The 27,648-nt window shown below is 41.5% G+C and overlaps 1 protein-coding gene across 2 annotated transcripts in view; it reads left to right on the plus strand.

The window, feature by feature from the left end:
• Positions 1-27,070, plus strand: part of CRPPA (CDP-L-ribitol pyrophosphorylase A) — a 193,317-nt gene extending 166,247 nt beyond the window's left edge. For both annotated transcript variants that reach the window (XM_084621301.1, XM_084621302.1), the window contains one exon: positions 23,713-27,070. In XM_084621301.1, the coding sequence (XP_084477427.1) occupies positions 23,713-23,740 (28 nt within the window). In that variant the 3' untranslated portion in view covers positions 23,741-27,070. The remainder of the gene's footprint in view (positions 1-23,712) is intronic.
• Positions 27,071-27,648: the final 578 nt, after the last annotated feature.

The raw sequence follows: 27,648 nt of genomic DNA on the forward strand, positions 1-27,648 counted from the left end.
CCAAATACATGATGCCTGTTAAATATGTGGTCCTGTTTTCATGTTTGTTTTTTATTTTATAATGGTAATACAATCCAGATACTTCAGTTCAAGACTCACAGCACTTCTTGGGTGGTTAAACTCACTAGGTATTAGTCCCATGCCTTATAATGCTTCCTGAGGCACGTTACAAGTGCCTTGAAATACACTGCCTGTCATGACTTATTATGCCTTAAAAAACTATCTATTGTGTAACTATGAATTTAATCACTTAAAATGTATATTATTGACACAGTAGATGTTAATAGCCTCAGTGAGCAATATTGTGTATTACATGCCTATACCAGGTCCTTCAAAATTGTAGATCGTTGATGCAGTTGTCTGTGATGGCTCCCTCAGAACCATTAGCAAGTAAATCCATATTAAGGGATTGTTTCTTTTGATTGACTTGGTTCTGGAGTGTCGAGTGTTTGCAGACTGCAGAATATGGGTTACACGACTATAGTTGGCTTCCACTTCCACCTACCCCATGATAATAATAGCTGTAAAAACAAAGCTTCTTATAAAAACTGTTTAAAATACTGAGCTTCCAAAGAGAGTTCCAATGAGATGGCATGTATTTTATTAAACTAACAATACTTAAGAAAAGAAGAATTTGCCCTGAAGCTACATTTGCTTTGGTAAATGTCTCTGTGCAATTAAAAAGTGACATTTTCTTTTTCTTTTGTTTGTGTTTTGGTGTCTGAAAACATTTTTAATTTGTTTTTATTTTAAGGACAATGACAGTTTTATTTAAATTGTTCCTCATTGAAGTTTATGATACATGAATGTAAACAGCCCTTTTATAAAGCTGGTGGAACTACTTTTTATTTTTAATTGTGGTTAAATAAAATGATTCATGCTTGAATTTCCTCTATAGAATTGTGGGACTGGTCATAAAATGACCCCAGAATAAAATGTAGGTTTGTGTGTTTCAGCAGCATAGAAATCCAAAGTTGTTTGAACAATTTCTAGATATTATGATTTTGTATTTATTTGGGAAAATAAGTAATTAAAAAGATTGCCACCTTTGATCTTTAATCTGCCACAGTCCGATTAGCTAGTATCCTTGGTGATATACTGGATCAGTACTGCCAGTAAGAATTACTTCACTTGCTATTTAAAGGGCATGATTCTACTTATTTAAAAGAAATCTGAATCTGGAAAATTTGTGGTTCCGCTTTTTTGAAGGAAAACAAGAATTAAAAGTCCCCAGTTCTGAGGGAGACACCAGATGTGGTCCTCTGGGAAGAATATTGCTAGTCGATTGTTAAGGAGGTTGGGAAAGGGTGAGGACTCAGTCTCGGAAAACCTCCAAAACCTTCAGGGAGTGGAAGAAAGCAAAGATTTTACAGTAGAATTTTAATTTGTGTAATGTCATGCATATACTTTGTATGAAAGAAGTGATTTGCAGAGTTCAGTAATGAAATTACAGTAATAAATAACACAATAAGAGAGAAGTGAGGCTTAGGCAAGAAAGAAAAGCTACTTTTTCAGCTGAGGTTTGAACTGAGATGGAGAGTTAAGGTAGAAGTATACAGAAAGTGTTTTGCATCAGTAATAACGAGGCTGTGTTGAAGAAAAAGCCACATGGAAACCATTGATAGATGGGCGGGGAGGGGAACAGAGAGAGCAAATATATATGTTTACAAAGCCCACCTGCAGGCAGGAACTAGTCCATTGTGGGCTTAAAATAAAAGGTGGTGGGTGTTTTGGAATTGGATCTTGAAGGGAATGGAGAAATGCAACAATGAATTGTTTGATGATGGGTATGATGTGTACATAGCAATGTTATAGACATAGTAATAATTATTAGATAGGCAGCAGATTTACAGAACTAGGAGGAGAGATGAGGGTGTAAAATGAGGTCAAGATTGCGGACATAGGGGAGTGAAATTTACTGCAGATGAAGGAGAGTTTTGAGTCAGGAAGGGAGTTTGTGGAAATGAAGTTGTACTCCAGATTGCTCTTTTTGCCCACAGAATGCTTTTTGGTTTTTGGGGCCTGCTGAAAATCATATAGACAAACTGTAAATTCTCATTATCAATACAGGCTGAGAGGGTGGATAACGTAGAGTCATTAGACTGTCAAAAATATTGCATTTAAGAGTAATTGTTAAAGTGGAAGCTTAAAGCTAAACTTGAAAAAAGATGAGTGAGAGTAAATATCAAAGAAGAGGTAAAAACAGCCCTTTAAACGTTAGCACAAGAATATTCATAGAATCATAGAATATCAGGGTTGGAAGGGACCCCAGAAGGTCATCTAGTCCAACCCCTTGCTCAAAGCAGGACCAATTCCCAGTTAAATCATCCCAGCCAGGGCTTTGTCAAGCCTGACCTTAAAAACCTCTAAGGAAGGAGATTCTACCACACCTCCCTAGGTAACGCATTCCAGTGTTTCACCACCCTCTTAGTGAAAAAGTTTTTCCTAATATCCAATCTAAATCTCCCCCACTGCAACTTGAGACCATTACTCCTCATTCTGTCATCTGCTACCATTGAGAACAGTCTAGAGCCATCCTCTTTGGAACCCCCTTTCAGGTAGTTGAAAGCAGCTATCAAATCCCCCCTCATTCTTCTCTTCTGCAGGCTAAACAATCCCAGCTCCCTCAGCCTCTCCTCATAACTCATGTGTTCCAGTCCCCTAATCATTTTTGTTGCCCTTCGCTGGACTCTCTCCAATTTATCCACATCCTTCTTGAAGTGTGGGGCCCAAAACTGGACACAGTACTCCAGATGAGGCCTCACCAATGTCGAATAGAGGGGAACGATCACGTCCCTTGATCTGCTCGCTTCATCCTTGACTATCACCTAAATCCAGAGTTAGACACCTAAATAAATAAGTGGCAACTTCTGTTGCTGTGAAAATCAGCCCAAAAGCCAGCAATGTTATCACCCTGAAATGCCCAACTACAACTGTGTGAAATTTCTCAGACAAATAGTTTATTTGCCGAAAAATGCAGTTTCAGTTAATTCGAAACTATTTGCAAATTTGACATTAATTTGGCCAAATTGTTTGGGGGTTTTTTTGTTGTTGTTTTTTTGGGTTTTTTTGAGGGGGAGGCAGGGAATATTTAGAATATCTGCAGGAGGAAAAAGAGGTGGTCCCATTGCTTGCCTTTCAACTGTTGATCCAGTGGTTAGGGCATTCACCTGTGATGTGGGAGACCCAAGTTTATTCCCTGCTCTGCCTAGTGTGGAGTAGGGATTTGAACAGGGATCTCTCCAAGTGCAGGAGAGTACCCTAGCCACTAGGCTGCGGGAAATTGTGTTGTGCATCTTTCTCAATCTCTCGTGCTGAATCTGTTCCACTGGGTATAAAAAATAGTTTGTGGAACAGGGACATGAACTTGGATCTTCTCACCTCCCAGGGAGTGCCCTAATCACCTGGCTATAGAGTCACTCTTACTTGCTTTCTCTGGCTCATTATTCACCACTACTTCCTCCTCCTTCCTTTGTGTGAGTCTAGCTCATCATTTCCTTTGCTTTTATGTTAAAGAGTGTGTGGCAACAAATCAAAGCAGTTCATTGTAGATTGAATGAAATATTCCATTTGACTTGAAACTAAATTTGTTGACTTTTTTGGTTTGCTGACATTTTTCAGCTTTTTTGATACAGGTCGGACCATTTTTGTTTTCATTTTTCAGAATTGCCACTGAACTGAAAAATAGGTCATTCACACATCTGTAATTGTAACACAATTTGTATTAAAGGGTACAACTTAAACTTTTTCCACAGGTCTAAAAATTGTGTCTCATTTCTGTAATGTAGAAAATTGCCAGGAAATGGGGAAAATAGAGGATTTTGCTTACTCTTTCATTTTTGACAGTTATAGCCAGCAAATAACCTCAAGAAATAGGTTGAATCTTATACATTATTTGTGCGCCTATTTGCAATTTTATGTTCAGTTCATCTTTATTTTTAAGAAACATCCAAAATATGTCATAAGGGAGTTAGACAGTGTTTATTTAGAGTCCAACTCACTCCTTGCACCACACCCAAGTAACTGAACATTGTGTGGGAAACTCTGTGGAAGGAGAGAGGAATCTGAGGGGGAAGTCACCCCCACCAACCTGCAGTCAGGCTGTAGGGCAAAAAATGCAACCTCTTCCTGGCAATTCTTCCAGCTTATGGGTTAGAACAGGGGTGAGCACACTACAGCCCGTGGACCACATCTGGCCTGCCAGCTGATTTAATCCAGCCCTCAAGCTCCCGCTGGGGAGCGGCGTCTGGGGCTTGCCCAGCAGAGGGGCAGCCAGGGGGCTCCGCATGCTGCCCCTGCCTGAAGCGCCACCTCCGCAGCTCCCATTGGCCGGGAACTGCAGCCAATGGGAGCTGCAAGATGGTGCCTGCAGACGGGGCAGCCACGCAGAGCCACCTGGCCGCGCCTCCACGTAGGAGCCAGAGAGGGGACATGGTGCTGCTTCTGGGAACTGCTTGAGGTAAGCACTGCCTGGAGCCTGCACCCCTGACCTCTTCTGCGCCCCAATCCCCTGCCCCAGCCCATATCCCCATCCTGCCCTCTGCCCTTTGATCACAGCCCGGAGCACCCTCCTGCACCCCTCATCCCCAGCCCCACCCCAGAGCCTACACCCCCAGCCAGAGCCCTCACACACCCCCATGCCCCAATACCCTGCCCCATCCCGGAGCCCCCTCCCACACTCTGAACTCCTTGGTCCCAGCCCAGAGCCCCCTCCTGTACCCTGAACTCCCCAGACTCAGCCCAGAATCTGCACCTCCAGCAGAGCCCTCACCACCCTCTGCACTCCAACCCTCAGCCCCAGCCTGGAGCCCCCTCCTGCACCCTGAACTCCTCATTTCTGGTTCCACCCCAGAGCCCGCACCCCCAGCCAGAGCCCTCATCCACTCCCGCACCCCAACCCTAATTTCATGCACATTCATGGCCCGCCATACAATTTCCATACCCAGATGTGGCCCTCAGGTCAAAAAGTTTGCCCACCCCGGGTTAAAATATTGGCCACTGCTCTTTTATGGCTGGAGTTAGGGCCATTGGATCTGTATAAGAATAGCTTCAGTAGCTTTGAGGCTGGCGTGGGGTGACCTTCCACAATTCATGTAGGTGGTAGAGCTGCTCACAGAGGGTCTGAGCCAACACTCATTCAAATCAGTGGAAGTCTTTGGTTCCCACTGATTTCAAATGACTTTGGATCAAACCAAATGCTAAATGCTGTGAGGCACTCAGTGCTTGAGTGAATTTCACTCTTATAATAGAACTTGTTTTAATCATAATAATGGGAAATGTGTTTTGATTTTTCTAAGAATCATTTCCTTATTTGAATTCCTATTGCAGGAAAGTTTTGGTCTTTGGGGACATATAAAACTGCAAGTATCCATAGGAAAGTGACTGGGGTTTTGAAGATATTTTGAAAGGAGACTGTGGTAACAATTAAATAGTAGTTAAAGACGGTGCAGCATGGAAACTTCCCAGGGGTAGGCATTTTTGCTGCTTTTATTATCCAGATTAACGTATAACATAGATGAAAGTGTAGGTTAGTATTGAGTAATAATGTTAACAAAGAGTTGTGGATGCCTTCATAGGTCATGAACTACTCATCTGTTTTCATTTTTATTAAAATACTGTAATTATGGAGTGCAGTTAATTCATCCTTAAACCGTTAATGCAAAATTAGTTTGTTGTTCCTTTAATTTTTATAATTGGTTCTTCATTACCTTTTTCTTTAATCTGTCATTTCAAATAGCTTTAGCTTTTTAGAAAAGTCCTGGTTATTTTACAAGTGTTTTATCTTTTGAAGTTAATTTTAGTTTGAGTGTGGGTGTTTGTATAGGAACAGACTATTGTGTTAATGGGTTTGGATTGATGATTGATATTAGCTGGCAGAAAGATGTGAACTACCCATCTTGACAAACTATAGGTTTTATTTAAGAGAACATCAGTGACATCCATATTTATCTGACTGAACTAACACAGTCTAGAAGAGAACTTGAATGTAAAAATAAGGATATTTTTCCCCTTAAGGATAATAAAATTTATTATTCTCAAAAAAGGATATTTGACCTTTTAAATTTAAGGATGTTGGAAATGCTATTTTTAATCACTTAATTTGCAAGCAGCTATTATACCGTGGCTATCGTATATTTGTTTGCATAACATCCATGTGATGTTCAAGTCAGAGATACGGTACCATATGGAAACATACTCTGCCAGCCTCAAATACTTTAGCTTAGAACACAGAAAAGGGATCCAGGAGTGTTATGTAACAATCACAATAAGATTACTTACAAGGAGTCATACTGGGAGCAGTGATGTTGGTATCCCAGAGATCTCGTTCGTTTATTTTGTTTGAGAGTCTGACATCATCCAGTGATTCCTCAATGAGACCTGTTTCTCATTTTGCAAGTGCTCACAGGTTTACTCTTCAGATCCCTCGGAGAGGTCCCCTCAAACCACTGTCTTCAGAGGTGGACCTTTTTTAGTTTCTGTGACATCACTAGATGGGTGAGAGAAATGAACTTTGTTACATACACATGCCTGAATCTTCAGTTCTTTCCTGAAAATGTGGACTTCCCTCTCCTGCCAGAATTCATCAGGAAGATGAACATGGAATTCATCAACAAAGCTGTTATTCTCTATACCCTTTCTAGAGGATTAAACATGTATTGAAGTTCTTTCTTGTTCACAAGAGCTCAGAAACATTATGCAGTCAGTCTGTTTCGAGGAATACCAGATGAGAAAAGGATTGCATCTTACTTACCTATGAGAAGTAAGGGCCTGCATTCATGGATGGTCAAATATCATTCTGCCAAAGAGGTCGTATCTCCCTGGGCCACATGTGACCTGAGACTTTGACTTCCAAAGTGTGTAAGGCTGCAGTGTAGTCATTCCCCACCCCCAGTTTCTATCATTTGGATCTATCTACATTGGTGGATGCCACCTCTGGTCACAGAGTTATTCAGCTCTCACAGTAAAGGCAGGCCCCTTCTCGCTATCTACATTCAATGCACATCTTGGGATGTAAGCTCTTTGGGGCAGGGATTGTGTCTACCGCTGTTTGTACAATGTCTACCACAATGGGGCCCTAAGTACAATCAGAGTCTCTCAGCACTACCATAATATTAATAAATTTTAAAATTAGCATCCTATTGGTATAAGAGAGAGAGAACCTGGATTTGTGCTGGAAATGGCCCAACTTGATGATCACTTTAGATAAGCTATTACCAGCAGGACAGTGGGGTGGGAGGAGGTATTGTTTCATGATCTCTGTGTGTATATAATATCTGCTGCAGTTTCCACGGTATGCATCCGATGAAGTGAGCTGTAGCTCACGAAAGCTCATGCTCAAATAAGTTGGTTAGTCTCTAAGGTGCCACAAGTACTCCTTTTCTTTTTACAGACAGGAAGATTACTTACTGTTAATTTCTTTCATTGTAGTTCTCCCTTCTTCCATTCAACATCCCCTTTCCTCTTCTGAAGAGGTACCACCTTACATCTTTACATCTCTTTATCCCATTTCTCAACTCATTAACTTCTTCATCACTCTGGAAGTTTTCTCATTCTGTTGGAAAGTTGGCCATCCTTAGGCCCTACATACAGCTCTTGACTTTGCCTTTATTGTCTTGATTCTTTTGCTTACTTGCTTTCCAGTGGTGGAGCCATAATACTGTATGTCCTTGACTGTTCCTGTTGGTAGGATGGGAGGGAACGGCTGTACGACAAAGTGTGAGGTGCCACAGAAACACTAACCTAAACCAAATATGCTATATGCCTTTTTAATTCCTCTCTCTTCCTTTGTTTGCTAGCTAACGTGGTGGTATTAGAGACTACAAACATGGCAATAATCAGATATTATATCTTATAGCAAATACTGGTAACTGGAGCTTATTTTTTCATACTTTTTCATAATTTAAAATAAATATATGGTGCTTCATACTTTTATATTATCATTAAAGTGGGATGTGAATGATAAGATGAAAGTTACTTGGCTAGATGTTTAATTTTAAATATTAAGCTGCAATTCGGCTGGTGTAAGTCAAAGTAGCTCCATTGACTTCAAAATGCAATTAAAGTATGAAGGGTTCATGACTTGTTCACTGGGCTGTCCCTTTTTACTTTAGGGCCTGATGCTGCAAAGTGCAGAGAACTGTGCTGAGGGAAGTCAACTCCCATTGAAGCTATCTGTGTAGGGCATCTTGCAGCACCAACCCCTTAACAGTGAGCCCCTATGGTATCTCTGCACTGCAGCCGGGATAAAAGGAATCATGTGGACATTGCGTCTCCAGCAGAGATTCAGGCTAGCCACCTGAGCTCAGAGGTCAGGTGGGCTTGATAGCCCGAGCAGCAACATCTACCTCTATTTTTAGCTCGCTAGCTCAAGCACCACTGGCACAAGTCTGTCCCCCTGGGCTGGAAGGCTTGCTTCCAGCTGCAGTGTAGAATATACTGTGTGCTGTAACTGCCCGCGTCTCATTGTTTTCTGCACACAAGCACACAGTGAACCTTGGGCTGCTCCAAACCTTGATCTTGACATCATGAGAGAGCAATCAACACCACAGGAAATTAGAGCACATAGTGTAGTGTGCAGCAAGCATGTGCGTGTAATTGAGGACTTGGGGTCAGACCCATTCTCAGTGTAATACCAGAGTAACTCTGTTGATGGCAACTCTGGTGTAACTGAGATTGGAATCTGGCCTCTAAACTGGCATTGTTGCCCAAAACGATTGAGCAAAACAGCAAAGGGCAACGTAAACAATAGCCCAGAGAATGCACTCACGTGTGGTTTGCCCCTCAGAGTCTCTTGTGTTCAGTTTATTATTCTCCCCGGAGGAGATTTTTTCATTTTGTTTTGTTACAGCATTTCCTGTGAACCATCTTAAACAAATTACCTACAATCAAGGGGAATGTTTCTAATCAATTAAGTAATTATTGCGACCTTATGCTAGTATTTCAAATTACTTACAGCCGATAGAAGTTGTATTTAATGTAGATTTTAACAACTAATCAGAAATAAGTAAATTAAAATGTATACAAGTTTTGTAGCCTTCTTTTCCTTTCTATTTTTGGAGGGGAAGGAGTTCTGTTTTAACATTTAGATTATTCTTTATGAAATCAGTACATTCAGGAAACCAAAGAAGTTTGCATTAGGCTGAGGGAATGGAAAAAATGCTAACATTTCCTCTGCACTGTTTTTCAGTGCCCCACAGGAGATTCTAGTGCATGGCTCCCTCTCAACAAACACCTTTCCATTTTGGTACAATAATAATAATAACAACTAAATGTTGCTCAGCTTTCCTGCATATTGCTGATAATATGAAGATCACAAAACAAATGTTCATCATTTTTCAGTATAAACCAGAGCTTATACCTTCATATGCCAGAGTCTGTCATCCACAACAACTGAAGCGTTTCATGGTCTGTACTTTTTTGTTTTAGCAACTTGATCCTAGTTTTTTGCACTCCAGTGTAGTTAAATTTTCTTGAAACTGATGATGGGGGGAGGGATAGCTCAGTGGTTTGAGCATTGGCCTGCTAAACCCAGGGTTGTGAGTTCAATCCTTGAGGGGGCCATTTAGGGATCTGGGGCAAAAATTGGGGATTGGTCCTGCTTTGAGCAGGGGGTTGGACTAGATGATCTCCTGAGGTCCCTTCCAACCCTGATATTCTATGATTCTATGATTCTATGACAGAACAACCTACATTTTCAGTGTTTGTATGAAAATGAAAATGAAAAATCAAACTGATGTATTCAAAATTGCTACAATTGATACAATTTGTTTCTGTTATAATCACCATAACCTGAAAATGCCTTTTCATTCATAGATTATAAGGCCAGAAGGGACCATTGTGATCATCTAGTCTGAACTCCTTTATTTAGGTACCCTCCTACATTGGGACCCTGACTCCCAAGTACAATTCTACTCCATTTACATTAGAAGACTACTGTTCCATATTTTGGCATTTTGCACGCATTACGCAAGTTATGGTTTTCTTACAAATTGGTCTAAAAATTTAATTTTCCTATTTGTATAGCATTTCCTAATGACAAATCTTTATAAGGATTCTTCTACAGTAGATATAAGAACAAGAGATTGATTATTATTACAAGGTAATAGTGTTGATGTAATATACTTAGACATCTATGATGCATTTGACTTGATTACACAACATTTTGATGAAAAATCTAGACCGATATAAAGTTAACATGGATTAAAAACTGGCTTAATTGATAGTCTCATATGTAACTGTAAATGGGGAATCATCATCTAGCAGATTTGTTTTCAGTGGGGTCCTGCAAGGATTGGTTCTTGGCCCTACTCTATTTAACATTTTTATCAATGACCTGGAAGAAAATATAAACCCATCACTGATTTTTTATGTGTGGATGATACAAAAATTGCGGGAGTGGTAAATAATGAAAAGGACAGGTCACTGATTTAGGGCGCTCTGGATTGCTTGGTATACTTTGCAAAAATGAACAATATGTATTTAAATATGGCTAAATGTAAATGAAAAAAAGATTTGGGGGTTGTGGTGGATAATCAGCTAAACATGAGCTCCTAGGGTGAGTTGTGGCCAAAAGAGCTAATGGGTTCTGGGATACATAAATGGGAATCTTGAATAGGACTAGAGAGATTGTTTTACTTCTGTATTGGGCACTGTTGTGACCGCTGCTGGAATACTGTGTTCAGTTTTGGTGCCCACAATTCAAGAAGGGTATTGATAAATTGGAGCGGGTTCAGAGAAAAGTCATGAGAATCATTAAAGTACTAGAAAACACGCCTTATAGTGATAGACTGAAGGAGCTGTTTAGCTTAACAAAGAGAAGGTTAAGGGGTGACTTGATTTCAGTCTATATTACCTACATGGGAACAAATATTTAATAATGGGCTCTTCAGTCTAGCTGAGAAAGGTATAGTATGACCCGATGGCTGAAAGTTGAAAGTAGACAAATTCAGACTGGAAATAAGTCTCAAATTTTTTATGGTGAGAGTAATTAACTATTGGAACAATTTACCAAAGGTAGTGGTGGATTCTCCCTTACTGACAATTTTTAAATTATGATTGGATTTTTTTTTCTAAAAGATCTGCTCCAGGAATTCTTTTGGGGATGTTCTATGGCCTGTGTTGTACAAGAGGTCAGACTAGATGATCACAATGGTCCCTTCTCCTGTAGAATCTAGGAACAGTACCTGCTTAAGAAGTGTGAGTTCATATATGTCTGTTCATTCCTTGTATATTAGCCTGTTGTTACTATAGAGTGTATTTGACTATCACAATAGCATCTTTGTGACTTCACTCAGTAACAGAAATAATTGTTTAGAACAAGCTGAAAGATGGTGAATATGAAATTAAATAATATATTCGAGAACAGACTGGCTAGTTTGGTTACATAGAAAAGATCCCCAATTGATTTTAAATAATGTGGGAGTGGGAGTCAATATCATCCTGGCCACTAGAAAATAAGTAGGAAGTAGGAATATTTCTCTCTCTCAGTCCCAGGATTTTTAAAAATAAAATAACTCTCCCCTTGATATCTCCCAAATCTCCTTAGATTACTTAGCAGGAATGGGGGGAAATGTTTTATTTTTTGGCAGTCTGCTTGGGTACCAAAATGTAAGTTTTGTTCACCTTTTTTCAAAATACTGTCTGAGTAAAACAATATTAGAACACTTCTGTTGCCTCTACATTTTCTTCTTTCTCTGGAAATCTCTCTCTCTTTCCCCACTTCTTCCCACTTTCTCCGTCCTTTGTTCCGCTGGCTCTCTCTTTCTGTCTAGTAGGGAGAGCTACAGTCATCAAGTAATGCTGATCTCTGATGTACTTTACACATGGTTTTACCTATAAAGGGGAACTGCGTCGGACTGTGTTAAGCAGATTTCACTGCGCTGCTAGCTCCATGTGTCAGGAACTTCCTTACATGAGCCATACAGTAACTCAGGCTTCTGATGGGGCCAGTGGTACTGTAGTAGTCTGTAAATGATTTGGATGACTGGGGTGTTTATGTGTAGTGGGAGGCCAGGAATGAGTAGCAGGTTTCTCTGAATCCGTGTATGTGGTGGGTCTGAGAGGCATTCTTGGCCTCCCACAAAACATAACATCCAAGCCATTGAAATCATTTACAGACTACCACAGTCCATCAGTCAGCAGAAGGTCTACCACACTTAGGGTATGTCTACACTACGGAATAAGGTCGAATTTATAGAAGTCGGTTTTTAGAAATCGATTTTATATATTCGAGTGTGTGTGTCCCCACAGAAAATGCTCTAAGTGCATTAAGTGCATTAACTCGGTGGAGTGCTTCCACAGTACCGAGGCTAGAGTCGACTTCCGGAGCATTGCGCTGTGGATAGCTATCCCACAGTTCCCGCAGTCTCCGCTGCCCATTGGAATTCTGGGTTGAGATCCCAATGCCTGATGGGGCTAAAACATTGTCGCGGGTGGTTCTGGGTACATATCGTCAGGCCCCCGTTCCCTCCCTCCCTCCGTGAAAGCTAGGGCAGACAATTGTTTCGCGCCTTTTTTCCTGAGTTACCTGTGCAGACGCCATACCACGGCAAGCGTGGAGCCCGCTCAGGTAACCGTCACCCTATGTCTCCTGGGTGCTGGCAGACGCGGTACGGCTTTGCTACACAGTAGCAGCAACCCATTGCCTTCTGGCAGCAGATGGTGCAGTATGACTGGTAGCCGTCCTCGTCGTGTCCGAGGTGCTCTTGGCCACGTCGGCTGGGAGCGCCTGGGCAGACATGGGCGCAGGGACTAAATTTGGAGTGACTTGACCAGGTCGTTCTCTTTAGTCCTGCAGTCAGTCCTATTGAACTGTCTTACGGTGAGCAGGCAGGCGGTACGGATTGCTAGCAGTCGTACTGTACCATCTTCTGCCGGGCAGGCAAGAGATGAGGATTGCTAGCAGTCATATTGTACCATCTTCTGCCAGGCAGGCAAGAGATGAGGATGGCTAGCAGTCGTACTGTACCATCTTCTGCCAGGCAGGCAAGAGATGAGGATGGCTAGCAGTCGTACTGTACCATCTTCTGCCAGGCAGGCAAGAGATGAGGATGGCTAGCAGTCGTACTGTACCATCTTCTGCCGAGCAGCCATGAAATGTGGATGGCATGCAGTCCTTCTGCACTGTCTGCTGCCAGCCAAAGATGTAAAAGATAGATGGAGTCGATCAAAACAAGAAATAGACCAGATTTGTTTTGTACTCATTTGCCTCCTCCCCTGTCTAGGGGACTCATTCCTCTAGGTCACACTGCAGTCACTCACAGAGAAGGTGCAGCGAGGTAAATCTAGCCATGTATCAATCAGAGGCCAGGCTAACCTCCTTGTTCCAATAAGAACAATAACGTAGATGCACCATTTCTTATTGGAACCCTCCGTGAAGTCCTGCCTGAAATACTCCTTGATGTAAAGCCACCCCCTTTGTTGATTTTAGCTCCCTGAAGCCAACCCTGTAAGCCGTGTCGTCAGTCGCCCCTCCCTCCGTCAGAGCAACGGCAGACAATCGTTCCGCGCCTTTTTTCTGTGCGGACGCCATACCAAGGCAAGCATGGAGGCCGCTCAGCTCACTTTCGCAATTAGTAGCACATTAAACACCACACGCATTATTCAGCAGTATATGCAGCACCAGAACCTGGCAAAGCGATACTGGGCGAGGAGGCGACGTCAGCGCGGTCACGTGAGTGATCAGGACATGGACACAGATTTCTCTGAAAGCATGGGCCCTGCCAATGCATGCATCATGGTGCTAATGGGGCAGGTTCATGCTGTGGAACGCCGATTCTGGGCTCAGGAAACAAGCAAAGACTGGTGGGACCGCATAGCGTTGCAGGTCTGGGACGATTCCCAGCGGCTGCGAAACTTTCGCATGCGTAAGGGCACTTTCATGGAACTTTGTGACTTGCTTTCCCCTGCCCTGAGGCGCAATAATACCAAGATGAGAGCAGCCCTCACAGTTGAGAAGCGAGTGGCGATAGCCCTGTGGAAGCTTGCAACGCCAGACAGTTACCGGTCAGTTGGGAATCAATTTGGAGTGGGCAAATCTACTGTTGGGGCTGCTGTGATGCAAGTAGCTCATGCAATCAAAGATCTGCTGATATCAAGGGTAGTGACCCTGGGAAATGTGCTGGTCATAGTGGATGGCTTTGCTGCAATGGGATTCCCTAACTGTGGTGGGGCCATAGACGGAACCCCCCTCCCTGTGGCTAACAGCGGGGAACATTTCTGTTTAGCCACAGGCAAACAGCCCAGCAGGAATGGGCTCCTCTTGAGTGTCTCCTGAAGAAAAGCACTCTATTTCAACCAGGTGACCATGAATTATATCTCACTCTCCTGAGGATAACACAGAGAGATAAAGAACGGATGTTGTTTGAATGCCAGCAAACATACACTGCAATGCTTTGTTGTACAATGATTCCCGAGTACGTGTTACTGGCCTGGAGTGGTAAAGTGTCCTACCATGAAGGACGCAATAAGACTGCCCTCCCCAGAAACCTTTTGCAAAGGCTTTGGGAGTACATCCAGGAGAACCGCGAATGCCGGGCAAAGTAATCCTTTCACATGCTTGCTTTTAAACCATGTATAGTATTTTAAAAGGTACACTCACCAGAGGTCCCTTCTCCGCCTGCTGGGTCCAGGAGGCAGCCTTGGGTTGGGTTCAGGGGGTACTGGCTCCAGGTCCAGGGTGAGAAACAGTTCCTGGCTGTCGGGAAAACCGGTTTCTCCACTTGCTTGCTGTGAGCTATCTACAACCTCATCATCATCATCTTCTTCGTCCCCAAAACCTGCTTCCGTATTGCCTCCATCTCCATTGAAGGAGTCAAACAACACGGCTGGGGTAGTGGTGGCTGAACCCCCTAAAATGGCATGCAGCTCATCATAGAAGCGGCATGTTTGGGGCTCTGACCCGGAGTGGCCGTTCGCCTCTCTGGTTTTCTGGTAGGCTTGCCTCAGCTCCTTCAGTTTCACGCGGCACTGCTTTGGATCCCTGTTATGGCCTCTGTCCTTCATGCCCTGGGAGATTTTCACAAAGGTTTTGGCATTTCGAAAACTGGAACGGAGTTCTGATAGCACGGATTCCTCTCCCCAATCAGATCAGATCCCGTACCTCCCGTTCGGTCCATGCTGGAGCTCTTTTGCGATTCTGGGACTCCATCATGGTCACCTCTGCTGATGAGCTCTGCATAGTCACCTGCAGCTTGCCATGCTGGCCAAACAGGAAATGAGATTCAAAAGTTCGCGGTTCTTTTCCTGTCTACCTGGCCAGTGCATCTGAGTTGAGAGTGCTGTCCAGAGCGGTCACAATGGAGCACTCTGGGATAGCTCCCGGAGGCCAATACCATCGAATTGTGTCCACAGTACCCCAAATTCGACCCGGTAAGGCCGATTTAAGCGCTAATCCACTTGTCAGGGGTGGAGTAAGGAAATCGATTTTAAGAGCCCTTTAAGTCGAAATAAAGGGCTTCATCGTGTGGACGGGTGCAGGTTTACATCGATTTAATGCTGCTAAATTCGACCTAAAGTCCTAGTGTAGACCAGGGCTAACATGCAGAAGGAAACCCTACTATGCACGACTCTGCGGGAGACCTGTATTGAAATCCCATGTGAATTTGGGCTTGCCTAATGGCCTGACCCAATGCCCACTGAAGTCAGTGGACAGACTCATTCGTTTCCATAGGCTTTGTCCCAGGCTCAGGTTTTAACGATTTGGAGCACTGTGGAGATAACGTTCATACCTCATGGGGGGAGAAGAAAGTGACTCTGCGGTGCCTCAGATTTATACCTTTTTTTCAACCCTCGTCTTGTCTATTTTGATCCATAAGAAACGGTCCTTGCTCCAAAAAAGCTCATAGCATGGTTTCACAGTGCCTAGCACAGTGGGATCCTGATTTTGGGTGCAGCCTGTATACACGACCATAACACTTTTAATAATAAGTAATATCCGATACTAAGAATCCACCCAGAGACTCCTCAAATGTACAGTAGACAATATTCTTCCACTTTTATTAAATGACCACGTCTGTAAACAACTGATTTTTGCCAATACTTTTGTACTAGTGACATACAAGAAGGAGAATTGGCTGCCAGTTCAAGCATAAGGTCACTTTATTGAACACAGGAAGGGGAATGGACGGTAGCTCCTGGTATGACTGCTAGCGCAGTTGGTGAAGCCAAGTGCGTAGAGCTGAGGATAGTAAATGGGGAACAAAAGCCTCAAACTCTGCTGACTCTCATTCCCTGTGTCTGAACCACAAAGAGCAGGCTTTAGGAGACTGGGCTTTACAAGACACTCCTTTATTGTTGTTGTGGAAGGTGTGTTTTGTTTTGTTTGCCATAGAACTGTTTTTTAACGTAATTATTATAACAACGTTTTTACAAAAACTAGAGAGACGTGAAAAGAATGAGGGCAGGGAAGTCATGTAGACTTTTCCAGGATAAGCAGTATTGAAGCTTTGGGGTTGCACAATATTTTCTCTTGTATTACCATCAACTCCAGAAGCTTCCAAGAATCAGTAAATTGAATTATTGTCCTGCTTAGTTTTATTTTCTGCTACTTTGTAAACAGTCATTAAGTTCAAAAGTTGATGGCTTTCCCATTACTCATGACAGACAATACCTGTATGCACTGTAGTTAGTGTAAGAATAAGTATCAAGTTATGATATAGTGAATAACGATCTAATGTTAGTTTGGAAGTGAAGAAGTACTCAATTGGACTGAAAGTTCATTGCCTGCAGTCTGTCTCCTGTGTGCTATTTGTGCTGTGATCCATCTACATTTTACTTTGTATTTGAACCCAAATGCTACATTAATTTTTTGTTTATTATTTGAAAGGAAAACTAAAGATGTTAAGTGAAAATTTTCTTTTCTCTCTAAATTATCTGCTTAAATATCTTCTTACTGAGGTAAACAATTGCATTGGTATTATGTCTGAAATGTTATTTCTCAGTAGGTTCTTTGGCAAGTGGCTTCAATAAAAATGTAGCATGGAAGCATCTTAAGGAGAGGTTGGCCATCAAATTAGATCAACGGTTCTCAAACTGTGGGTTGGGACTCCAAAGTGAGTTGCAATCCCATTTTAATGGGGTCTCCAGGGCCAGTATTAGACTTACTGGGACCCAGGGCTGAAGCTGAAGCCCGAGCTACAACCCCACTTGGGGCAGTGGGGCTCAGGCTGCAGCCCCCTCTCCCGCCACTTCGGGCAGTGGGACTCGGGCTGCGGCCCCCTCTCCCCCAACTCAGGGCGGCAGGGCTTGGGCTGCAACCCCCTCCCCTCCCCTCCTGGGATCATGTAGTAACTTTGTTATCAGAAGGGGGTCGCAATGCAATGAAATCTGAGAACTTCTGTCGTATTAAAAGGTCTGTGGTTTTAAGAGACAGGGAGGAAACCTGCACAGGTATTTTTCACCGGGGATAACAGGTTTATGGGTGTCAGTTACATTTCTCAAGCTATGCTTTAAATTAAGCTAGTTAATATTTAGATGACATATATGCATATCAAACAGTATTCCAGTTAAAGAAAAAGTCCTAAACATGTTAAAGTATGGGAATAAACAGTTAGGAGAGTGTCAATAAATTTTATACTATCCTCCCAGTTTCTTAAATAAATACACACAGGTGAAATATCTCATTGCACGTTCCAAACACTGCTTTTAACTCCGCTCCTGTATCTCTTACCAGCCTCATCCTGTAGACCAGAAAACCTCTTAAACCTAACAGCTCTACCTCATGTACATTATGAATGTGAATGACAATCATATGATACTACTGTGTTTGGAATTTTTTACTATTTAATAATGGACAGAAAGTGGATATTTTATTTTGGAATCAAAATTTTGTTGTATGGATTTATTATTTATAAAGTTAGTAATGTTTTAAGTACTTTCTTTTCAATGTACTAAAAAATAAAATGGTAAAAGTTTTGTTCTTGGTATATCCTTTCAACAATAAAAAAATCCTTTTCTTAACGGCCAAGAAAAGGGTTTCTACAAGAGACTCACTTAAATCAACTGGATGAAATGTGTAGGACAAAGGCAGATTAAGGTTTCCTGGGGCCCTGGGCTGGTGCACGTGGGTACCTCTCCCCACCCCTTCCGCCTGCAGCCCTGCCCCCATTTTGCCCCTTCCGCCTGTGGCCCTGCCCAAAGCCCCACCCCTTTCTGCCCCTTCCCCAGCGCTGATCCTGTTCCACCCAGGGTCTCTCTCTCACTGCAGCGCCGCAACCCCTTTTGTTCCTTTCTGCCCCCACCCCTCCACTGTGGCCCCAAGGCCAGAGAGGCTCTTTCCCCACACCACAGCCCTGAGGCTGCAGCAGGGAGTGAGAAGCTCCTCCAGTTCCAGTGCTGCCTAATAGGGGTCCAGGTGCTGGGGTTTCCTCTGCCACTTCCCGCAGTTCTGCAGGGGACCACGGTTGGTGTGCTGGGGCTTCTGCCTCCACATCCACCAGGCACTTCTACCAGAGGGTGGGTCCGGCATGGGGACTTGCCCTGCCGCCCCCCGGCTTCTGCTGGGAATGGGGTCAGGGGTCGCTGAGGGGAGGGGCTGGCCCTGCCGCCCTGCAGCTTCTGCCAGGGGTGGGGTCCCTGTCCTGTAGCTTCTGCTGGGGACAGGCTCGGGGGCTACTGGGCAGGGGACTTCCCCCATCCTGAGGCTGCTGACAGGATGGGGGGCTGCTGGGGATGGCGGACCACTCTGAGGGGCTTCCCCCATCTGGCAGCTGCTGCCGCTGAGCAAGGTCAGGGCATGGGGGGCTTCCTTGCCCCGCTGGCCAGGGCTCCAGCCTTCTAGCAGTGGCAGATTTTTTCCAGGAGACGCCCCTGTTGTCTGGGGCTCCTGGGCACAGGCCCTGTTGTCCCAGTGACTAATCTGTGAGTAGACAGTGGATAAGACCAGATGTTTTTGGGTCATGCCAGCTGAGCCTGGGGAAATTTAATCATATTAATTCATAAAGGTATTTCTGATATGAATCAGACTTTGAAGGCTTTTGTTAAGTAAAAGAACTAGTCTTGTTTAATCTATAAGCATTGAGTGAGTAGGATACTACAAAAAGAAAAGGAGTACTTGTGGCACCTTAGAGACTAACCAATTTATTTGAGCATGAGCTTTCGTGAGCTACAGCTCACTTCATCGGATGCATCCGATGAAGTGAGCTGTAGCTCACGAAAGCTCATGCTCAAATAAATTGGTTAGTCTCTAAGGTGCCACAAGTACTCCTTTTCTTTTTGCGAATATAGACTAACACGGCTGTTACTCTGAAACCTAGGATACTACAGTACATTTTATCCTCTAAATGTACTGAACTGAACAGTGGGTGGGCAATAATATGAGATAACTATTGAGGGCTGCATACAAGATCTCTATTGAGCATTTTGTTCTTACATCCTATTCTGTGCCATGGTTTACATTGCATCTAAACTTCCCAAGCAACTAGCCCTGTGAAGCCCTCGCTCTACTTGATTATTTGGCTTTCTGCAACCAGTAATGAGATTTTTGAAAGATTCAGTACTGTACCACTGAATACAAAGGATGCTGGGGGGCCTGTGTGTAGGATGGTAGATTAGGTTGATCTTGGCATCCTGATTGAAGTGTCCCTGGATGCATTACCCATTTTATACAGCACTAATTCCAAGAATGACACTGCAAGTATCCAAAACTTGGGAGTTCTCAAGGTATACCTATGGGGTTTCATATGATTCACTTACTAGCTCCCCCCTAAATTAGGAGGGCTCTTAAACTTTTCATTTTTTGTAGTCTGAATTCTAGTTTGTGTTCTGTGTAAACAATGATGGATTCCAAATTAACTGAGGCCACTTGGAAAAAAGTTAGGTATCATTAAGGCTCAATGCAAATATCAACTCAGTAAACCCCAATGGTCTGAAAAGCAATAAAATCATCAGGCTACAATGAGGAAAAGATAGAACAGAACACTGAAAATATAACATTACCATTAATACCATAACATTACCATTCCTTCACTTAGGAAGGAACAATCAGTTGCACACATACAAAATGGGAAATGACGGCCTAGGAAGGAGTACTGCGGAAAGGGATCTGTGGGTCATAGTGGATAACAAGCTAAATATGATTCAACCGTGTAACACTCTTGCAAAAAAAGAAAACATCATTCTGGGATGTAATAGCACAAGTGTTGTAAGCAAGATACAAGAAGTAACTCTTCCGCTTTACTCCATGCTGATTAGGCCTCAACTGGAGTATTGTATTCAGTACTGGGCGCCACATTTTAGGAAAAATATGGACAAATTGGAGAAAGTCCAGAGAAGAGCAACAAAAATTATTAAAGGACTAGAAAACACAATCTATGAGGGAAGATTTAAAAAATTGTGTTTGTTTAGTCTGGAGAAGAGAAGACTGAGAGGGGACATGGTGACAGTTTTTAATTACATAATACAAATACAAGGAGGCGGGAGAAAAAAATGTTCTCATTAACCTTTGATGGGAGAAGAAGCAATGGGCTTAAATTGTAACAAGGGTGGTTTAGGTTGGACATGAGGAAAATCTTCCTAACTGTCAGGGTGGTTAAACACTACAATAAATTGCCTAGGGAGGTTGTGGAATCTCCATCATTGGAGATTTTCAAGAGCAGGCTAGCCTGCTCTAGATAACACTTAGTCCTGCCACAAGTGCAGGGGACTGGACTAGATGACCTCTCAAGGTCCCTTCCAGTCCTATGATTCCACAAGTCAATGTTATGAATACCATATTCAGGGTTGGCTTCCAAAAAGTTAACCACTGTGAATATAAAAAAGATATAGCAGAAATAGAAAAGGTCCAGGGAAGAGCAATAGAAAGGAATATTCCTGGAGATACCATGACAGTCAGATACCACAGTACTGTATCTTCGTGTGCAAGCTAGTTTTGACTTTTGGAAAAGCATACTGTGTTGTTGTTAGTTTTGAGCTATTTGAGTTTCTGTACAGAGACAGCTTTAGGAAAGTGGGAGCTGTGCAAACAGCAGGAGAAGTTTTTCTGCCTTGGGCTCTGATTAGAGTCTATTCTTGAGGCAGAGTTTGTCCCTGGGAACCAAGCACTGGTGTTGGTCTGAAATTCTGGGAAGAAGATATAGTTCTGCATGCTGTTTGACCATCTCATTCCAGAACTGGTATAGGTGTGTAAATAAAACAAGTTATATTAGAATATACCCAGACTTATCAGTGAGTATTACATATTCTTGTAATGCATCTGCTGCTGGTCACTGTCAAAGACAGGATACCAGACTAGATGGAATGATGGTCTGAACTGGAATGGCAGCTCAGATGTTGCAGTAGTTCTCAAAGATTGATTTTAAAAGGAAATTGTGAGGCTAAACATATTAAAAAGGAACCAACAGATTTCCTTAACTGTGTTACAGCTTAGGTTATTAAGAGTGAAATAATTTTAAAAATCAATATTACTTTTAATCATTTATGCTGTTTATGTTTTGTATTTCTTTCCTCCTACACAAAGAAAAATAGACTACTCCATTTCTAATCAGGTTCTTGTTTCAGCTTCCTCTACACAGCACACTGCTGCAGTGTGCGGGTTGCAAATACCCCAGAGGATTTTCTTTTTCAAATCTTTCCCTTGGAATTTTAAAATAATCATAAAAATCTTTAAGGTGGCTGTATGTTTGGTAAAAACTTTTATTAAAGCTAATTTTTCAGTCAAATGGGACCTCCCAATGACACTTTAAGTCCCTTGCTTTAAAATAGTGGAAGCTAAATTTTCCTCTCTTGCTTCCTTTCATGTTCAAAAACTGAAATAATTTATTGCAACAAAGGAATGTGTATAGAATCCAGTAACCAACAGAGGATGTGGAAAGATTTATTAGGAGAAACATTAAGAGCATTCCTGGCCAGGTGTATTTTTTTTTCTCCTTTAAAAAAAAAAAAAGTGTACAACTTTGGCCAACTTCAGATATGGCTGGAAGACTATTTAGAAAACGTAATGTCTGTAATTGTGAAACACTTCTCCACACTGCACCCGCAAACTAAACAAAAGTGGAGACTGGAGGTTGTTCCTGCTGAATTTCAAGAAGTGTGTTACTGAATCTTGAAAACAATTAAAATGTTTTTATTGCCCTATGGGCCTGATTCCCCATCCATTGCACCTTGTGCCATCATTTACACCTGTGCAACATGGGCAAAAACCAGAATGGCATCTTCTGACAGCCACTTTGCACAAGCATGTAAATGTCTACACAAGATGAAAGACAATGCAGAATTGGGCCCCATGAGGCCAATTCTGCACTCCTTGTTTATCCCCTGCGCTAATTGGGAGTTTTGTCTGAATAAGAAATACAGGATTTAACCATAAGTGAACAATAAACACCTGCGTTCTCAATGGCTGTGATTGTTATTTTTAACTCAGAGAATTTTGCAGGCTACTAGTAAATAACATTGACTAATCCTCCTAGGTATCAAAAATACATGAAATGGTTCCTATATCTAGGAATTACTATGTTTTCTCTGTATACACGATAACTGTTTCCAAAAATGGAATTTTAGGGCAAAATTCTAGTCTGAGCCAATCATTCATATTTCCAGACTAACGACTAAAGGCTCATGTGACTTACCTGGGATGAGCCAATGTGCAACAGAATAGCTCTGCTTTATTCCCTGATCATCATGGCATGAATAAATACAGATTTACAGATCCTAGCGTGCAAATGTATTGCCTTGTATGACCGGGATAAATCATGCATGCAAATCGTAAATAAAAGTCATGAAATGGCCTACAAATGCAATAAAAATAAGGTGTTCAAAATTTTAATAAATGGCGGGGTGGTGCTGAACACGCTCCTCGCCTGGGGCGCCATTTGGTCTAGGGCTAGTCTTGGCTGCACGCATATCACTCCCACCAGTGAGCTACTGCTAGCTACATCTATTGACATCTAATCAGTGTGCAGGTGGAGATACTAATTGTCCATACAGATTTGGCTTTTTATCTGCATATAATTAGGAAAATTTGGAAGCCAGATTGAATTCCCTTTGAAAAACTCATCTCCACTGCCTGTTAAGGAGCTTCATATTGTACTAGGGTGCCAGTAATGTTGTACCATCCCTTGTTGGCCTTTTACGTGCCTACCAAGAACAGACTAACTTCTTTGATTGTTTGAACACAGATAGGCTCAAATCACTAAGGTCCCAGTGTTTAAATCTCATTGAAGTCACATGTTTCAGTGTTTTACTGAATAGGACTGAATTTAAGCACATGCTTAAAGTTAAGTATGTGCTTAAATGCTTTGTTTAGTTTGGACCTAAATTTGGATCCAGATTTCCTAAACCCTAAAATGTGAGGGTGTTAGGATTCTGGGTTTTGCTTCTGTCTGGGAAGCTGCTTATGGAATTTGGAGTTGTATTCGCTTTCAAACACAAGTTGGGGAGAGGGAGTCTGGAAAAAAGGTTTCATTTTGGATCTTCTCTTAATTGAGGCGATCTCATGTCATTAACCTGAAACAATTAAAATACATTCCATTACCGTTTGTTTACATTCTACTTCTGTCTACAAATGTTTTTTTATGGTATAGACTGGAGAACTGACATTAGTATGACATTTTCTTTTATAAACAATCAACATTTTTGGAAGGTTTTTGTACTGGTAAATGCAGCACATTTTGAATTTGTGTCAGAAGTCATAAACGGATTGTGCATATTTTTAAAAGGGTGTTAAGTGCGATTAACTTTTTTCATAATTGCTCACAGCCTATTCCTTTTTTCTTTCAGGATGATCCGAAGCTTCAGGAGACAATAAATTCTGCTGCTGCCATTATCTCTGCATTAATAAAGGACAGAAACCCGGAGCTGATTGGCCAGCTGTTGGTAGCATGAATAACTAAATCATTTGTAGCTAACAGAAGTATTTCTTTTTCATCATGTGTTTAGCAATGTTCTTGAAACATTTTACTCTGTGACAAAACCACTGGGCTTACAAAGTTTGTTATTAGGATATTTTATCAACATAAAATGTAAGTCTGACCTTGTGTTGAGATGCAAGTGTAAATGAAATAGAAGATGCTGTGAGGTGCACCAGGTATTATACTTCAAAGTGTTTATATTGAAGCATTATATGTGAGGTACTGATCATTTCAAAAACTACAACTGAGTGGTGCTATTTAGTCCTTTCATGTCCAAAGCACTTGATCTAAGCTCAAATTTCTTTTCAACCAGATAACATATATGATATTAAAGCACAGCTGGTGCTCTTTAATACAAGACATAGTCCCTTGGACTTTAATGAAAGTATCCTAGAATTGTTTTCAAGATCTGGTCCTTATTCCCCAGAGAATGAAGATTAAATTTTAAAAATACATTTGTGCATACCATATGAGATGTAGTAGCCTATCCTGGGAGTGCAGAATTAGGAATTCATTGTGGTGGGAACTAATTCTTTTTAAAGCTTGAAAGGTTATCCGTTCTGATGGTAGTGGAGAAATAAGACAGAAGAAAGACTCTCTTCTTCAGTAATTGAGCTGCACTTTCAGTTTTTGTGTCACTCTGATTTTCTGTTTGATATATGTGTTTGTTAGACCATCATCTGGAAGACAGTATCGTAACTGCTAATGCATGGAGGGTGTTTTGACATTTAAATGAAGATGGCTTAGGGAGGAGGGTAGAATAAGAAGTTTTCACTTATCTGTGTTGAATATTTTCACATGTTCTACTAGCTTAAAATGTACAGTTCTCTACTGCCTCTGGCAGCACGTAACCCCCTGCAGTCTTAATGTTTTTTTGGTACTGTGTTTCCCCAATTTGTGAATAAGTTAGATTACATTCTTAGGAACTCTTGCTGACTTCACTGTAATTGGAACAAGAACTTTGAGAAATATTCAGTGCATAAGTAGCTGTCCCACATGTGCTCCCAGGAACCTCCCACCATCTCCAGGTTTAGAGATGGCTCCTATTCCAAGGGGAAATTTCCCCTTGAAACCAGTCATGTAATGCATTTTGCTGCTGACCTGTCACTGCAATCTTCCCAGGGATGAAGTCTGTCAGGATGGAAATTGGGCCTTGGCATAATGCTGGAGAATGCACAGTTACATGCACTGTGAGGTCATAGAAGGGGGAAGATTGTTCCCTGACTTACAGGTGTATGGGGAATTTTTTCAAGGGTCTCAGCCAGAAAAAGGAGACAGGAGACCCCGTTGTGTCAAAGATTTCCCTGTCTCAATGGCATTCAGGTGGGAAGAGTAGTGATCTCCCCTTCTCTATTAAGCAAACATCACAAAATTCCTGTGAAGAAGAGGGCCCACAATTTTGATAAAAAGAGAGCCCTCCCAAACATCCATCACTGACTGTTGGATGTCTCCCTTCCCCAGCACAACAGCCCATTGAAAGATAGCCAACACAGTTGTTTGCAAAAAATAAAACAATCCCTGCCTGCTACCCTTCCTCCTCTCTCCCTTCCCCAGCACAACAGCCCATTGAAAGATAGCCAACACAGTTGTTTGCAAAAAATAAAACAATCCCTGCCTGCTACCCTTCCTCCTCTCTCCCTGCGGATTCCCAGCTGTGCCAGGTAAGGAGCCTAATGCAGTCTTAAGGCTGTAATAAATTCAACTGCCTGCATGGCCCCCTGTGAGTGGGAGAAGGTTTGGTCGAGAAGAGGATGCAGTCTTGCATGGGGAAGGTGGATGTTCAATACAATCTTTGTGTCTCAGCAGGTAAAATCTTCATACTTCTTTCTGCTCACCTGCTAGATGTGCACTCCTGGCCATGGAGCATGGGTTGATGGTGGGTTATTTTGCCCTTGCAATAAACCTGGTGCAGGAGAAGATTGGTCTAATGTGAAGTCCCAACCACAGTATTCTGAGGCTTAGGTGCTCCAGAAGATCTCATGATATGATATTCTATGATTCTATGATTAGATAAGGTCCTATAAGAATCTGAATCTACTGTGGGTTCGCTCTGCTAGTGAGTACTCTTAGACACTGGATGAACTATGCGTGTCTCTGCTTTAAAATCCTGCTAAGAAACTGATGTTGATCCAAATTTTCCTCCGTTACAAGGTACAACAAATAGTTATGGCTGCCTGTTTTTCATCCAGAGCAGACATTTTCATTCAATTTAGAAACCTGTATAAAAGAGCTATAAGCTTCTCATGCAGTCAGTATAAGCTGTTTTCTCCTTTGCTCCTCTTCCCTCTCTATAATTATCACAAATGAACCATTTGTCCTTCTTTGACATTATACAACAAATACATTTGTGTTAGCACCTTACATGGCTATAGAATACCTATGCAGTTTAGTTAGACAAATGAGAAACTTGAGAGTTTACATTATTTGCTTTCACTTATGAATAAGCTTTTCAAATTCACTTTTATCTGACACTCATAGATTGAGTTTGATGCAGTAATTCATCTCTCAGGCTTGCAAAAGATGTGATGTAAGTTATTAATTGGCTTTCAAACACCTAGATTACTAGTGACTTCTTATTTTGCTGCTGCTTCACTATAACATGTAGAAAGGTTCTAACACAAAATATATGATGCGTTTCTCCAGGACTGACAAGCAAGCAAATAAAATATCCTTTATGTTTTACATCTATAGTAATTATAGCCACTGTGCTTAAATTCAAGCACTGTAGTAAGGAAACTGACTTATCATAAAATTGTCAATTATGTCAATTTCACTTATATTGAGTTGTAATTTTTACCTAATTATTTATTTTGAACAGGTTTTGATACAACTGAAAATTTCTCATGCAATAAACTTGTATAATGAAAAATGATTTTCTATGGGCTATTTGGGAGCACTTGAAAAGAAAATAAACAATGTAAATTAGTTTCAGGTTCTCAATATAGATTTAATGTTTATTTAAACTGAAATGTAGGATAAAATAACAGGTTTCCTTGATGTGCTATTAATATCATTGCTGTTGTTTCTCTTTAAACAATCCATAAACAACCAGTAAACTCGCATGGAGAAAGTAAAAATTACAAAAGCAAAGCTATTGAGACACGGTAAAATAGTACGCTTCTGTAGGAATGAATGAAACAAAATAGAATTAATGATATTTGAATGTCCCAACCAAATCTAAGTGGTGCCTTTTTCATTAATGTTAATATCTAAAATATGAATAAATAGGTAAGGTGAAATTAAGAAACTGGTTGATTGTTTTTTATCTACACACAGCAGCTCACAAATAGTTATAGAAATGAAAAAATTGGCATATGTACACATGCTGTTTGAGTTTAACTAGTAATCAGTCACAAGCCATATTGCTTTGAATATCTAGACAGAGATAATACTCTAACCAGATTCAGCTGCTCCTACTCACCTTACCCCTCAAGTAATAACCAATAATATTTCTTGAGTAAAATGCTATTTAATGTGAATAAGGGTTTCAGAATCTGACCCTAGTAATTATTATAATGATTGCAAAGTTGACAGAATAATTGTAATATATATATATATACAGTGAAACAAACCTGCTTGTCACAATTGAAAATAAAGTAAAAACTTGAGGTCTGCTAGGTCATTTGGTAGAAAAATTTCTACCCTGATCTTCATTATATTTCCAGGCCATCTGACTTGAAAATTACATTTGGTTGTTTCACTGAAAAAAATTACATGAATGAAAAGCACAGAAGGCAACATAATAAAGAAACATCCAGATAGGGGATGGAATACTAGCCCTATTGAAATCAATGGCAAAACTCCC

The sequence above is a fragment of the Lepidochelys olivacea genome (genome assembly GCF_965140295.1).
Source record: "Lepidochelys olivacea isolate rLepOli2 genome assembly, chromosome: 2".
Classification (NCBI taxonomy): domain Eukaryota; kingdom Metazoa; phylum Chordata; order Testudines; family Cheloniidae; genus Lepidochelys; species Lepidochelys olivacea.